Source organism: Uloborus diversus, chromosome 7 (assembly GCF_026930045.1).
Source record: "Uloborus diversus isolate 005 chromosome 7, Udiv.v.3.1, whole genome shotgun sequence".
Taxonomy (NCBI): Eukaryota; Metazoa; Arthropoda; class Arachnida; order Araneae; family Uloboridae; genus Uloborus; species Uloborus diversus.
In genome coordinates, this window is record NC_072737.1 from 33,815,551 (window position 1) to 33,832,394 (window position 16,844).

General features: G+C 32.0%; 1 protein-coding gene across 1 annotated transcript in view; it reads left to right on the forward strand.

Moving 5' to 3' along the window:
• Positions 1-16,844, forward strand: part of LOC129226441 (histone deacetylase 3-like) — a 49,437-nt gene that overhangs the window by 23,152 nt on the left and 9,441 nt on the right. The window contains exons 8-12 of the mRNA XM_054861043.1: positions 4,558-4,638; positions 7,313-7,386; positions 9,169-9,233; positions 11,381-11,529; positions 13,062-13,141. Coding sequence (XP_054717018.1) covers positions 4,558-4,638; positions 7,313-7,386; positions 9,169-9,233; positions 11,381-11,529; positions 13,062-13,141 — 449 coding nt within the window. The remainder of the gene's footprint in view (positions 1-4,557; positions 4,639-7,312; positions 7,387-9,168; positions 9,234-11,380; positions 11,530-13,061; positions 13,142-16,844) is intronic.

Below are 16,844 nucleotides of genomic sequence, written 5' to 3' on the forward strand. Positions count from 1 at the left end.
TAGAAAAATGATCAATTACCGTAAGTACATATTTGTTTCCTTGCTCGGACAGCGGAAGCGGACCAAGAATATCGCAACTTATACGAGCCATCGGTTGTGATGGAATCGTGAAATTTTGTATAGGTGACTTTGTTAGCCTAAAACCTTTTCGTTCAATGCATAACTTGCAGCTTGTAGAAAAATTCTTTATGTCACGGAACATGTTTTTCCAAAAATACTTTTCTTTTAACGAACGATAATTTTTTGAAAATGCGAAATGCACTGTTTCAGAACCTTCCAAAATGTACGGAATGAGTTTTTTTGGAATAACTATTTGTTCAAGAAGGTCATCGCGAACTGCGTGTTTACTCCGAGGTGATAAATGTTTTAGAATTCCATCATCCATAAAATAATTATCAGTTTGGACCTTACAATCAGATGTTTTATCTTCTAAGTAATCAATTATATTTCTTAAGGAGGGGTCATTCCTCTGCTCCTGTTTAATTGTTTCCAAATCTGGTACATCAACTTTAACTACATTAATTGATTCTGTGATATCCCTTGAGAGAAGGTCTCCCAAGAAATTCTCGGATCCCTTAATATACTCAAAGTCAAAATCATAATTCGACAATTCAAGAAGCCAACGAGAAAGACGATTTGCCGGCGACTCCAACTTAACTAGATAATTCAAAGATTTACAATCGGAAATAATTTTAAATTTCCTTCCAAACAGATACATTTTATAATGTCGAATAGCGAGTAGAATTGCGTAAGCTTCGAGTTGTATAGCGGGCCATTTTTTCTCGTGAGGTTTAAGTTTATGCGAGAAGTAACTAATCGTTCATGAAAAACTGTAAAGCTGGACCCTTTAATTTACTTTTCAAAACTGCGATAAGTTCAGAATCATTCCATCGTGCAATTTTCCCAATATCCTCTAAGTTTTTGACAAAATACTCCACATTAGTAAAAATTTCTCCGTCAAAAATAGTTACTAAACTTTGATATCCGGCTATCTTATTTGGATTAGGTAGAATAGGGTTTTGTTCCATTCCGGGAACCTGGTTCTGTTCTGGCGTGTCTGGCATAATTGAAATTCACAATTTAAGAAGGAAAAGTACCGAAAACTCACTTAAAAAACTTGTGCGAGGGGAAATAAATATGCATTTCAGAACGATCTAAACAAACTTTTAACACATACACAAATAACAAAAGAAAACCATAAGAGAAACTCAAAAAGATTTTAGTTGACACATAGCAATTTTTCAAATTGTCTAACTGTTCAAAATTATATTGAAAAGTGAAAACACCACATGCACATGTGTTCATAACGGCAGAAAGTGTCCGTTACAGGATTAATTGACAATTGTTTGTTTGTTCGGAACCAAGTTGTCCCTTATGGGGCAAATTGTCGAACACGGCACCAAGTTGTCACGTCGCCCCATCTTGAGGTTTGGTGTTTGGAACTAGCAAGGAAATAGGCCGATCGTATAGTTTTTAAATAAATACTTTATTTGGACAAATAGGGCAGGACATGAGTGTGCATATGTTGGTCTCACAATTCAATTTAAAGTTTAAAGTTAAGGGGGAATAGCTGATGGAGATTTACTCACCCATATTTTCAAGCCGCTGCATTTCTCCAGCGTAGTTCAGCCTCTCCCTCTCTCTCTCGGAAAAACTGGAATGGAATCTCCCTTCTAATTTGAATACGTGGAGTTTTATTCCCAGAAAAGCGACCCTTGTCACCTCAATCTTTCCCGAACTTTCAACTTCGCCTTGATTACGTGTAGGGTGCGGCGAGTTACACGTGTATATAATCCAAACATTCCTTAATTGATTGGAAAGTTCTACGTGACTTTCCCAGCACGTGAATTACATGAGCTTCCGAAGGTTACGAGTTTAATCTTATCAAGACCAAATAGAGGGAACATTCCGGAATGGGAATGAAAGATGCAAGTTCCCTTACGTGTTTTTAAAGTTAAATGATTCCATTTTCATAAATGCTTAACGAGTGTCGTGACAATAGTCAAGAAATAAATTAATGTTTATGTGTAATATAGGGTTTTTAAAAAGGCTTTTCCCTGTAACACCGGGGAAAAAAAACAACAAGAACAATTTTATTTTTAATCACTAAGAAAAGATGAAATTCTCCCTTTTTTTTTACTTTTCATGCTTGTTCCTGGATCAGAAGGTATTATTTGATTTCAATATGTTTTTTTTAAATTTCTGAAGGCTTCACCAATCGTAACTTTTCCGTCTTAGAGTATTAAAAAGAAACGTTGGAGAAAATTTTTTAAAAAATCTCTAAGAACACATGACATTTTCCATTTTTTCAAATTTTTAGGCTCGTTGCGAGATCGGGATATATTACCCGATTTTAAAAATTTTTGTTTTGTTTTGTAAGTCTTCACCAATCGCAACTTTTCTGCACTATTACAATTCGAAAATAAAAATTTTGTTTTTTTCGTTCCACCCTAATGCTCATGCACAAACTCTGAGGTTATGTATCCCTTTTAAAACACTTTGAATCACAGATAGGAGTGTATTAGTATTTTACAATAACAAATACAAACTAGCAGTTATCAATAGTTGGCATTGGCAAACAGTTAATATGAGAAGTTTTTCTTTCTTTTTTTTTGAGGTAAAAACCTGAGCCCCTTCCAAAACAGAATCCTATTGATGTCACTGCAAACTATTGACAAAAAAAAGGGTTACCGATAAAAAGTGAGCATTATAAAGGGTTCCACTGTTAAACGAAATTAAGAAACGCTGGTCTAGAATAATATGAATTTTCTTTAAGCTTACGTTGAAAAAGGTTTTCCATATTTAAGTCAGGAACGGATCCCTCCTCCCTAAGCCATCAACAATAGTTTCCATCCACATTGTGTTCAAACACTGTATGAGCAAAATATGAACAATTTCAGTAGTTTTTTCAATTTGTTAATTTTTGGAAGTCAAACTCTCTTATAGTAAGCCCTGTTTCAACGAAAACTCAGATTTAGCGAGGAAATCGAGTTTTTCCCATAGACTTAACACTCAGGTGTTCCCATAGACTTAACATTGTACCAACCAAAAAAATGTGATTGGTACAATGTTATGTCTTTGGGTACAAAGCTTGATTTTAACAAGCAATCCCCGCTTAAAGCAAGCAAATATTTTTGTAATTTATAAAATGTCTATTTATTTTCTCTTCTGAAAAGATTTCTCTATTTTTGGAAAAACTCATTAACAATTTAAATTTAACTGAAAGTTAAGAGATAAAACATAAATCGTGAGAACAAGTGATGACACGGCCCTTTATTCAAAATTTGAGAAGTAGAGGAGCATTTGAAAATTATGTATTTGTTGTAGAAAATATTATCATTTCCTAGGATATTGTAGCTGAAAGTCGAGAGCGAAAAAATAAATAATTAAAAAATAAAAATTAAAAGTGACTATTATATCAACAAATGTGAAGAATTTGAGGTTAAATAGCACTCGACATACGCAGTTACACTCTTTAAGTGCAGAAAAAATTCTTAACTATTTTAAAGGCACTGATGCTAATGGCGATATTTTTCAGACCCCCCACATTCCTCGAAAACAATAAGAAGAAATATACAATAAGACAATTCAAATCAAATAACTAACTTCTTTGGTACTGTACAGAAATATAAAATTAACAAAGCAATCATGTATAAATTTTTACATGATTTTTTTTCACGAACCCGTTTTTTACGAGCACTCGGTTATAACAAGCAAATATCGTGGTCCCTTCACGCTCGTTATAAGAGAGTTCTACTGTATTTGAAATACTACTTCTTTTCATTGCTTACGAAATTAATTTGTAATATTTATGCCTATTAGCAGGGTTGCCAACCATGGAAGAACAATATGAGGAGCATCTGTAGTGATTTTGAGAAGCAATTACAAATTTTGCGGAGCAGTTGGGTATTTTAAATAAAAATAACTAAAATCACTTAACTATAATTGTTTTAGAGCTTTAATAATCATTTTTTAAGCACTATGAAAAATAATTATTTTTAAATTAATGAAACCGCGTTAAACACTACTTCAATCTTTGAGTATAAGCACCTTTAATTTCCCATGTTTACATGTTTGACATTATAAAAGAAAAATATAAGCTTGAAAATGTTTGGCCGGGAAATGCGGAGCAAGCTACCTTCTTTGTGGAGTCGTGGAGTTTTGCAATTTTTGCGGAGCAGCTGCACAAAATGTGGAGCAGTTGGCAACCCTGCTATTAGGGACTTGATTCTTGGTCAATTTAGTGCTTTTCATTGACACCCAAGCAGTTTCAGAAATTTTACGTACCCAAAAATTGTATGTTCATTCCTGTGTGTGTGTGTGTTGGGGGGGGGGGGGGATATTCTTTTGCATGTTCCCTTTCAAATATGTAGTTATTATCTGCCCCTGATCTTAGTGTATGCTAAATATGAATCTCATGTTTCTAGATCATTCTTTTATGCATTAAAGTTTTATTTTCAGGTTTTTTTGTGCTTTGAAATGCTTCATTACTATGTTGAATAGTTTGTTTTGTTTTCTCCAGAATATTAATAGAAGTTTTTTTCACAATTCTTTTAGGTGATATGTATGAAATAGGGGCTGAGAGTGGTCGTTATTATTCAGTTAATGTTCCATTAAAAGAAGGGATTGATGATCAAAGTAATTATTTCGATATGTTTTAAATAATAGTAGCTTAGATGTTTTATTATTTTTGTGTTAGTCTTATTTTTTATTCATTTACTATTTAAACTTTTAGTTCTTACAAAATAAATAAAAATATTGAAAGCTGCTTTCAGAATTAAAGGAAGAAGCTATAATTTTATTTTTCAAGATTCTTTTAGTCATATTATTACTTCCTTTTACAAAGTAAAGGAAGTATTGTATCCGTGAAACAATTTTCAACAAAAAATCGGCCTTAATTTCCATTTTGCTCGCCCCCGAATGAATATTTAATTTTTTTTTTCAACCCGACCACATGTATGCCTAAGAACGTATAAGCACAGAAAATATCCATTTTGACAACCCCCGAATGAATTACAACCAGTTTTCTCGTGACGTCTGTATGTGCGTATGTGTGTATGTGCGTATGAATCTCGTATAACTAAAAAACGGTATGTTCTAAAAAGTTGAAATTTGGTACGTAGACTCCTAGTGGCGTCTAGTTGTGCTGTGCACCTCCCTTTTTGGTTGCATTCGGATATTTCAAAGGGGTTCTTTTACATCTTTTTGGGGGAAACTCGTTGTTAATTTCAATGCAAACTGAAGTGGTGTTATAATTTAGCAAACACTTGACGATATATCGCCAAGCTTTTGGTCGCCAAGTTTTTTTGCCTACTTGGTGACAAATTTGGAAATTTTCAAAAAATTTTATTATTTATTTACTTATTTTTCTGGTTTCATTTTGGCCACTATTGGCAATATTTAGAGAGTTAACCATTGAATCACATTAAAATGTCCAATATTTGGAAAATTAATCTGTATAAAACGTTTTTTTTTGCTTCGGTTCACAACAAACATGGGGTAAAAATATTTAAAGTTTCTTTGCTTACTCCAAGGCACTATTATAATTAAATTGACGTAAAAGGAAGTCATTGATGCACACATCAGCTTGTTTATTGAGCTTACAGGATTTCTACACTTTTTCTTTTATATCAGGAAAACTTTTTGCCTCAATTTGAAATGTTTTACGCTATGGGTTTATGGACAATAATATTTGAGGTTTAGTTCTAATTTGCCTATTCTCTGAACTTTTATTTATTTTCTATTTTGTGTGTGTGTGTGTCTTTTTTTAATAAATAATTGAAGAATTTTTTTTTATGTGAGTTAATCAATTGTATTACAATTTTATTTGTTATATAAAGACATTTTACATGGTAATTATTTTGACTTTGGCTGTTGTGTTGTGAACAGTCTCGCAAAGTTATGAAACTATTAAAAGACTATTAATTTTTCTAATTCTTGGACTTGTATTTGTTTAAAAAATAAAAATTGTGAACCCAAAATAAAGAAATCTGAGTACTATTTGTTACTTGAAGAGGGCATAAAAGAAAAAAAAAAGCCTCCCCTTCCTTTATAGTTATTTAAATGGTATAATGCAATGAACTTCGGATATGATTACATTATAGTGTGATAATATGTTTAAATTAATTAAAAATGAGCAAAAGTATGTAATGCACAACATAATTCTATTTTTTTTTTAAAGTATGAAATGCAAAATGAAAAATAGTTTCTTAATGTTTGTCAATTTTGGTTTTGATTTTCATGGAAAACATTATCCTCTGCTAGTTAAATGTTTTCCTGAAACTTAGATAAATCAAAAACTACATTTTACTCCTTCACAAAATGTAGTTAAATAATTTTCTTGTTACTGAGGTTGGTTTCAATTTTTTTTTTTTTTTTTTTTTGGATTCCTTACCATCAAGAAAACTGCTTTATGTTTGTAATCATTTTAAGTTTAGATTTATAGTTTTGAGTTACAAGTTCATTTCAGTGTTTGTCTTAGGGTTAAATCTATTACTTCTTATGCAATTATACATGGTTTGCATAAGAGAATATCACGGTTTTAAAAATTTTTATTTCATAAACTATTACACTTGGTATTATTTATGATAATACATAAACATAAAGATTAACTGTCCAAGTTTCTTTTTGACGCACAAATGTTCAATGTGTGCATCTTTCGTAATGCAACACACATCTAACATATGCTTTCGAGTGTTTCACTGTCAATTTTTCGTAAATGCTACAAATGTGTGATCTTTCAGTTCTTGCAATGTTGTAGGTAATGTTGGTGTATGAACAGTCCTTGATGAAACTTCATAAAAAAATCACATGGAGTTAGATTAGGGGATCTGGCTGGCCAACCCATTCATGGTAAGTCATCATCACCTGCACGGCCAATCCAGCGTTGGGTAAAGTCATGTCGCAGCAAAGTGTGTGTGTGTGTGGGAGTGTGGGGGGACATCCCCTGAAAACCTTGGTTTTAATATTGTTACCAATCCTAATACTGTAGTTAACACATGTGTAAGGACTGTTTGGACCAAAAAACCGCCTCCAGAAGGAAGGAAGGAAGGTGCTAGGGTGGAACCTGCACGTTTTAGTTGTTACGTAGTTTCAAAAAAAAAAAAAAAAAAAAAAACAGTTTATCTTTATTTTTATATATCATTTATAGTAGTAAGTACAATAGTTTATGAAATGTAAAATTTTAAAACCTGGATATTCTTTTATGCAAACCCTGTATAATATTTAGAAAGTTTGTGTGTTTTTTTTTTTTTTTATAGTTAACTGACTTACCTTGATAGTAGTGCATAGTGTATACTGTTAACTTTTACAGGTTATTTTCAAGTTTTTAAGCCTGTCATTCAAGCAGTAATGGAGTTTTATCAACCTACTTGCATTGTTTTGCAGGTAATTATATTGCTTGAAATTTTGATTATATTTCTAAGCTGATTTCAAAAAAATCTTAAATGTTTTCAAATGTGCTGTGAATTAAAAATGGCGCTCTCAAATTATAGTTATGTACAAAATATTTATAAGTTTCTTTTTTTTTCTTTTTTTCAAATTAAGTGTTTTCTTCCAGTAATTTAAATCACTGAAAACAGATCATTGTTTAATATTTTGGACACACTTGGATCAAATTACAGTAGTCTTTTTATTCGCTTTGTATGAACTGCTCGTGGTCACAATGTCCTCCAAGTGAAACGATACCTCTGGGGTGCCAGACCAGAAAGTTATTCGGCTCCTGGCCTGGTTCTGAATTCTCGAACTGTCCATAGATGGCACCACCATCTATTGTATTGTCTCCTGAAGGCAAGGCGCCTGGCACACAGTCCTTCATAGTTTGAGGGCCAGAGGTCCCTTTGATAGTTTATAGTTCATATTACAAATTGCTTATTTTTATCAGAACAACCCTGATTTACTCGATTCATTTCAATGTCAAAACTATTGCTTTTTCTTATGATCACTAACTGCATCATTTAATGCTATCAGCTTTTGAACTTCATCTTAACTGCATGCATTATACCAACAGCCCAGTCATGACATCTGGAAACTGCAGTTTTTTCCCTGTTATATAGACTCATTAGTCTCGAATAGTCAATTTGACTATTTCAGACTGATATTACAAGTGCGAAATTGCAGTCTCTATGTGTCATAACCAGGCTGTCGGTATATATACATTGCTTGCAGTTCTGCCTTACCCTTGACGTAAGTGTGGTAATTTACTGCTTGTCCATCTTAACTGCTAAAGAAATATTACTTATTTTGCATTTTTCCAAAACTTCAATTTGCAGGGTTGTGTAATTGAAACAAAACTGTTTCTTCAAAATTTTTCCTCGCCAAAATAATTTGCCTATGTTGATATTTCTGATGGATTCAAATTAAAAAAGTAATAAATGAAAATTCAATATTGAAATATGAATTGTTAATATTCACACTTTCTCGTGAAATTTTAATGGGGGGGGGGGGGGGGGGACAAGAGCCTGAAATTCTGTGCACTAGAAATTTTAACAATCAACTTGTCTAAAAATGTGAAGCATGAACTATTTTCTTAAAAATCAATTGTTTTTTTCTTTCAAGAATTAAAATAAAATATGAAAACTTTATGAAGAAAAATTTACTTAAGTGGAAGTAAAAGAAATCAGGTGTTTGTTATTAATAGCTGATTATATTTTTTAATTTAATTGAAGTACAGTCGTAATATTGGAAAGGGTTCAAAGGCGGGCTACAAGGCTAATAAATGGACTTTCTCACTTAGACTACAATTCCAGGCTTAGAATGCTAAAAATGTACAGTCTTAAGCAAAGAAGAGACCGAGGGGGACATGATTCAGTTGTTTAAATTTATTAAAATGAAAGATGTTACGGGGCTAAAGTTTAGCACTGAAAACAGGACAAGGGGTCACTGTTTTAAGCTATTTAAATCTCAGGCTAACATGGGTATTAGGAAAAATTATTATTTTAGCAGGGTAGTGGAACCTTGGAGCAGCTTACCGAATGAGGTGGTAATGAGCAAGGGAATAGATAGTTTTAAGAGGGCCATTGATCTTCACTGGGGATTGTAAATTGACTAGGGCCAGTCTAGCTCGGCTCAGAGCCTGTTGCTGGTCTTCACTTTTGTATTTGTATTTGTAGTTGAATATACACATTGTATTTCTAATCCAATTTCTTATCTCATTTTTGGTGTCTTTAGTGTGGATCTGATTCATTAGCTGGTGACAGACTGGGATGTTTTAATTTGAGTACAAGAGGTCATGGGTAACAGTATTTTCTTATTATTAATTATGCATTGTATAGTACAGTGTTGACACTGGCTTTACCATTCTATGCTTTTTCAATGAATCTCTGATTTCTGAGCACTCAGGAGTTAAAAGGCAGTTTATATGTCCCAAAATGTTTTCTATTGAAGCAAGAGTTTTTTTTTTTTTTTGACTTTTGGATTTAAGAGCTTTTTGTATGATCCGTAATAGTTTGTGAAATCAAGTGACAACTGGGCCATTGTCGAAAAAATGTCCCCTGCGTAACACTTAAGTTTTTTATTTAGCTTTCAAAAAATAATGCTGTTGTGGAATAATACATGCTAAAGCATAACAGTTAATTCCATATTTAATTAATAGTTACGTGAATAAAATAAGAAACTTAGCGTTACGCACAGGACATTTTTTTTGAGAATCGCCCAACTGTATTTCTTAAGGATTGTAAGTTTGGTTCGTTGATTTAAATCAACTTTATTTAAATCAAGTGGCTTTTTCAAAAAAAAATATATTGATTTGGATCATTTATTTATTTTAAGAAGGATTATTGTTTTAAAATATTGTTCTAAATATAAAATGAGTTGCATTCAAAACTTCAGCCTCAATTAGCAGAGCTGCATAGACCTCTTGTGAAACATTTATGAAATACTTAAAAAACAAATCATAATTTTAACAGTAAACTGCATGGATATATTCTGCCGTGGGCAGGTAAACGGTAGAATCTGCAGAATTGAGTTTTCGAGATAATGAAGAAATGTGTGCTGGATTCAATACTAACATTAGGGAATTGTTGAAGTGAGACATATTTCTTTTTTTCAGCGAAACCAAATAAGCAAGCTTGTACAATAAAGCTAACCTACAACAGGTGACAAAAGTGCAAAAATATGAAAAATTAAAAATTTGCAGTTACTGCCCTTTATCTACCCACGGCAGCATTAATTCAGATTGCTTTTTTTTTGTGTTTCTTCAATTCCTTCGATCCTCTCTTCTTAAATTATTTGCATAACTTATGATCCTTCTCCCCCCATTCTGCTGGGCATGCACAAGCTTCTTAAGCATATGCTCAAAGCATTGGCTTAATTCCCTCTAAATTTTGTAATCCTCTAGGAGCCGATAGTACTGAAAACTTGCTTTCATTTTTAAACATTTTGGTTTTCGGCAGGCCTCCTAAAAATTTCTATGTCAATATGCACCATGAATTTATATGAGACGCTGCCAGGTTAGGTTTGCCTCAATTAAAGTGATCTCATTAGAACCTAGCAAAAGTAGCAAATTTTTTACACACCTTTATTCATTTACTTCTTGACCAGAATCTAAATATTGAAAATTGATGTCATCTTTATAGTTTCAGTTTTAGCTTAAATCTAAAACATACTGTATTTATTTAAAACTTATGGTTTTATAAATTCAACAAAAGCTTATCCGAGTCCTTTCATTAGTCTCTTTTTTAGCATTAAAAGAGGATTTCTTTGTAAAATCAAAGGACATGGCTTCAATTCTTATTGCTGTTTTTACAATTTTAACAGAGCTTTTATGCCTCCTGCCTTGTCTAGTCTGACTGTGACGGTAAGGTTCTGGTTTGAATCCTGGCTCGGGCATGGACGTACTTTCTCTCTCCTGTCCTTCTCCATTCTTTGTGTGAATGTGTTGTTATTCTGTGAATTGTTGCCTACCCTATAAAGGGGTCCTTATGGCATGTGTGTGCTGTGGAAGTCGGACTTCTCACCAAATTAAGGTACAGTTGAAAAAGTGAAGCAGAGCACCCAAAATTACCAGCCTAGCTGGCACATGACAACAACAACAACAGAGCTTTTATGATTTTAACTTTTTGTTCCACCTGTTATTTTCATTGACAACACCAAAAATTATTTTTATCATTTTCCTTCAAACTAAACGACGTTGAATATTTCCCGTTATTCCTCTGTAGAAAGATATTTATTTATTGCTTAACCATCAATTTGTTCTCTTTCAAATTAGTGAGAGCCCAGCCCTCACTTCCATTTGTTAAGGCTGGTTGTAAAGATAATGTTTTTAAAACTAAATGATGCTACCTGTATGCACAATTATAAATGTTCTCAATTCAATTAGTGCGACATTATTTGGGTACACATCTTGTTTAATTTGTGTTAAAGTCAGTATGTTTTGTTTTAGGGAGTGTGTGAAGTTTGTTAAAGAACTGAATGTACCTCTTCTTGTTCTTGGTGGGGGAGGTTACACTGTTCGAAATGTATCAAGGTGCTGGACTTATGAAACTTCTCTTTTACTTGATGAAACTATAGGCAGTGACATTCCTTATAATGGTAATATACCTTACAATGGTAAAATACCTTTATAACGCCAACCTATGTAACACAATTATCTATAAAAGGCACAATTTTACAGAAGTAAACAATAGGTTTTGAAGTTTAAAATATCCCTCTGTTTTACTTTGCAAACATAAGAATTGTAAGGCATATTAAATTTTGAAACAGTTTTTCATCTTTCCATCTTAATTTAAAGCTTTTAAATGAAAATTAGTACTCACAGTAAACAGAAAATACCAGATGGCTCTTGCAAATGCAGCTGTTATGCAAAGAATAAAGCTAGCAGAAAAAAGGATAATTTACTTTCTTTTGAATGTGAAATATTTATTTATGAATAACTAACTGCTGTAATATTAGTGCTTTAATACTCATTGCAGGTAAAACTCATTCTGAAGTGCTGATACATATATATATATATATCCAGAGAATTAGTTTCAAAATTTGTGAAATGATTTATATAACTCAAAAACTTGTATGATGCCCCAAGGTGTGCATTATAACGGTCTTCTATTGTATAACATTAAAATAATATTTTAGTATTTGCAGATTTTATTCTAAATAATTAAAAAAAAAAAGAATAGAGTGCTGAAACTAATGGAAAAGTGGAAATGCAAATTGTATGATGGCATAATTACTGTCAGAAGCACATTTTCTTGAAAATGGCGTATTTTTGTAACTGTTGAGATATAATATAGCTAGTTGTTTTCCACTCTCTTTATTATTATTACTGTTTTATTTGTATGTTGTAAAGGCACACAATAGAAGTGGGAATTCTGTATCTTCTTTTTTTTTTCTTTTTACATTCTGAACTGTCACTTTGCTTGTACTTTTTCACGTTTTCTCTCACACTACACTCTTATTCTTTCTGCTCTTGACTTAGACGTATTTACAACAAAAATCTAGATTAGTGAAAGGTATGTTGCAGTATTGAAAGCAATTGCAACGAGCTCTATACTCATAAAAATACATAAATAATTTTGTTTCTCTAAGTACAGATTAGAAGATGGACGTAAAAAGGAAAATAAATAAAAATAAATAAATGCACTATAATGAGTCAACAAATGAAGAGGAAACATTTTGACTTCTCTCAAAAGGTTCATTACATTTTTTAATTCTCAACTTGTATCATTCTACTAATAGATATGTGGGGGGAAGGGGGGGGGGAGCAAATAAAAAATCATTTATGTGATTGATTTTTTGAGTTTCAAGAAAAGTCATTAAAATGAGCAGTTTGCTCTAAGTTTGAATTTAAAAGTTAAAAGCTGTAACCCCCCCCAAATCTTTGTTTTTAAAATTAATCATAAACTTAATTAAAAACTTTATTTTCTTAAAAATTTTCAGTCTAGGTAATTTCAAGCTATATTTTGTATAAACTTTAAGTTATATATTAAAACATAGGTAATTAATTTTTCATGATGCGGTTTGGAATTGTTTTTTTTTTTTTTAACATTGTTCTTTGTTTATAAGTAAGAAAACATTTTTTTCTTATAAAGATTGCTTAACTAGGGTATGTATGCATTTTTTTTTAGAATACTTTGAGTATTTTGCTCCTGACTTCAACCTACATCCAAATATTTCCACTAAACAAGAAAATGCAAATAGTAAACAGGTATGTGTTTCAATAATCAATTTCACATAATCGTTTTCTTTATATCTGCTTTTTTTTCCTATCAGATTTATGTTGAATAAAAATTTGAACTGTCTCATATATAAGTGTCTGTAAGTTTTGTACATTTCAATTTTCAATTGTTGTGTTTTTTAAGCTATACATATACGAATTCTCAAGTTTCTATGCACTTTAAAAAGTAGTTAGTTGAGCCTTATTTGCTTTGAAAAAAAATGAGGACCCCCAGGGAATCCTTATTTCCTACTTAAGAGCCATTGTCTGTAAGGATCAGGCAGGTTGTGATTGTTGGGATTTTTAATTTTCTTTATTTTCACATACGTTGTTTCTTATTATGAATGTAATGTAAATCCGAAATTTGAGCTTTGTCTGATTCACTGTTTTTGAGAAAACAATTTTTTTTTGTTTAGGGGGCGTGGCACATTTTTGCTGATTTTTCACATTTGCAGATTTTAATGTGCTTGTTGCTTGAAGCGCCCTTATAATGACATGGATTTTTTAATTCCATATTACTATATGGTCTTGTTAGATACTGTTACAGCTGTCAAATCGGTGACACTACGAGGGCGACGTCCACAAACTCCGTTTAAAAATGACCGAAAATGAATTTTTTTCTATCTTCAAGGCCAATTTTCTCAAAGCGCCTTCATGATGACACCAACATTTTTATATCATTTTCTAGCCACACTTACATACATCAAAAATATGTATCAAAAATCGCTGTCACTATAAAGGCGCCAAAAGATATTTTAACTTTTATTCGATAAATTTCACAAAAACACAAATATTTAAAATCTAACTACAACTGTCGCCCTCATAGCAGAGATCTGATACTAAATTTGGTTGATAACAAACATGTTTGTCTAACATTTGCACAAAAAAAAATCGGTGTCACTCCTATTATTTTTGGAAATATAATCGTTCGAAGTTAGTACGTTATGGCGTTTTTTAATATTTATTTATTTAATCTTTTCACACCAAGATAGTTTTTGAACATATTTATTTTTAATTTAATACAAAAATGTGTATCTTTTAACATAAATAGCTTTGAGCAGTAAGAGCGTCTTTTTCTTGAATAGAAAATGCCCGTTTTGATATAGGTACAGGCAAATATCTTGTGCATAATATGTCTAGATTATCATACCAATACTCATCTTGTTTTTTCGGCCAAACAAATCTATTTATTCCAATTGTTCTTGACATACATTTGACCTCAACTTGCAAATGGATTTTATTCGAAAGATGTATAGAGAGAAGCTCTTACAAACATCTTATATAAATGCTTCAAATTTTCAACTAATAAATACCCCTTCATTGCCAAAAGTTCAATTTAATGAAATTGGATGGGTCTTATCTTTACGAGCTCAGTTCAAGTTCACTTCAAAGCAGAAGGAGTATTTATAAGAACAATTTACGATTGGTGAAAATATTGGGAAAAAACAACATCCTTGTCAAGTTGCACATTAGATGAGAAATGCAGTTCGTAAAGGGAGAAAAAACTGTTCGTTGCTTCAGAGCATTGTACTATGAAACAAATCCTATCCCTTTTTTTTTTTGATGGAAGAAAACAAAAAAACGAATGCATTCTCAATACATCAAATGAGAATATTGAAGAAAGTGAACATTCAGAATCTGAAACTGAATTTGAGGATAACGTAGACCAAAACGAAGAAAACATTAAGAATCAAATCAAACCAATTTCAGAAAGATGGTCATTTCTTATTGAAAACTGCTAATTTTGTAGCACTAAAGCATGGGAAAACATGGTATCCCAGAAAAATATTAGAAGTTGACCATTTGCAAGTTTAGGTCAAATGCATGTCAAGAACAATTGGAATAAATAAATTTTTTGGCCGGAAAAAACTAGACGAGTATTGGTATAATAGTCTAGACATGTTATGCACAATAGATCCACCTGGTACCTATATCAAAACGAGCCTTTTCTATTTAAGAAAAAGACTATCTTGCTGCCCAAAGCTGTTTATGTTATAAGGTACACTTCTTTGTATTAAATTAAAAATAAATATGTTCAAAAAAAAATCTGGGTGTGAAAATATTAAATAACAAAATATTAAAAAAACGCCATAATGTACGAACTTGGAACAATTATATTTCCAAAAATAATAGGAGTGACACCGATTTTTTTTGTGCAAATGTTAGACAAACATGTTGGTTATCAACCTAATGTAGTATCAGATATCTGCTATGAGGGCGACAGTTGTAATTAAATTCTAAATATTTGTGTTTTTGTGAAATTTATTGAATAAAACTTCCAATATCTTCTGGCGCCTTTATAGTGACACCGATTTTGATACATATTTTTGATGTATGTAAGTGTGGCTAGAAAATGATCTAAAAATGTTGGTGTCATCATGAAGCCGCTTTGAGAAAATTGGCCTTGAATATAGAAAAAAATTCATTTTCGGTCATTTTTAAACGGAGTTTGTGGGCGTCGCCCTCGTAGTGTCACCGATTTGACAGCTGTAACAGTATCTAACAAGACCATATTGAAATATGGAATTAAAAAATCCATGTCATTATAAGGGTGCTTCAAGCAACAAGCACATTAAAATCTGCAAATTTGAAAAACCGGCAAAAATGTGCCACGCCCCCTAAACAAAAAAAATTGTTTTCTCAAAAAGGGTGAGTCAGACAAAGCTCAAATTTCAGATTTACATTACATTTATGATAAGGAACAACATATGTGAAAATAAAAAAAATTAAAAATGTCAACAATCACAAATGCTTTAAACTGCCTGATTCTTACAGACAATGGCTCTTAAAGGCATTAAAATGGCTCAAAACCTTAATTTTTACTCATAAAGCTACTTTCTGTTATTCTTTTGACCATCTTTGTGTTTGAACCATAGATGACTTGTCAATCTGTCTAGCTGTAAATATCTCAGAAAAGGAAACATGAAAAAAGTTGATTCTCCCCCTTTTTCTTCTAGATACAGAGAGCTTATAAAGCAAAATTTTGCATTTCTTTGAATTTCTAATAGTATTTTTCACAAGTAGAAAAACTTAAATTAAGTGTATTTTATTTATGATTTCAGTTTTTCATATTTAGGGGCCAAAAATCAAGGTGGGTAGGCAGGAATATGATTTAGTTTCTTAGATTCTCTCCTTGGAAATAGCCGCCCACGGAAGGTGCCGATACAGATTGAGTGCTTGAAATCATTTGTATTTGGTCTATTTAATCCATAAGCTTGAGTGTTTGAGTTATAAGTGCTTGAGTTTTCGAATACTCTAGTAGTGCAATAAATAAAAAAATTAAAAGTATAAAGTCAAAATTTTACAATGTGCAATTAGTACAAAATGAAAGAAATCAACTTACAAAAAGCCTTTTTTAAATAAATTAATTGGCCTTAAAGAAAAGACCTTAATGCAATGAGCGGGAACTCCAGTTGCACAATTTGTTAATTTATACGAATACAATCGGACGTCGATATAAGGTCACACCCATATAAGGTCACCCCACATATAAGGTCACTTTCCTAAAGTTCCGACTCATTGAATAGGGATTCTATGTTATGGATTATCGGATATATGGTCAGGTCTCAAATACCCCTATCGCTTATAAGGTCATTTTTGTCTGCCTTTCTTTGAGTGATTTCAATACTTCACTGATTCAGTTCCACGAATTTTCCCTAGTACATGCTCTTTTATCGACAAAGTGCTATCTACC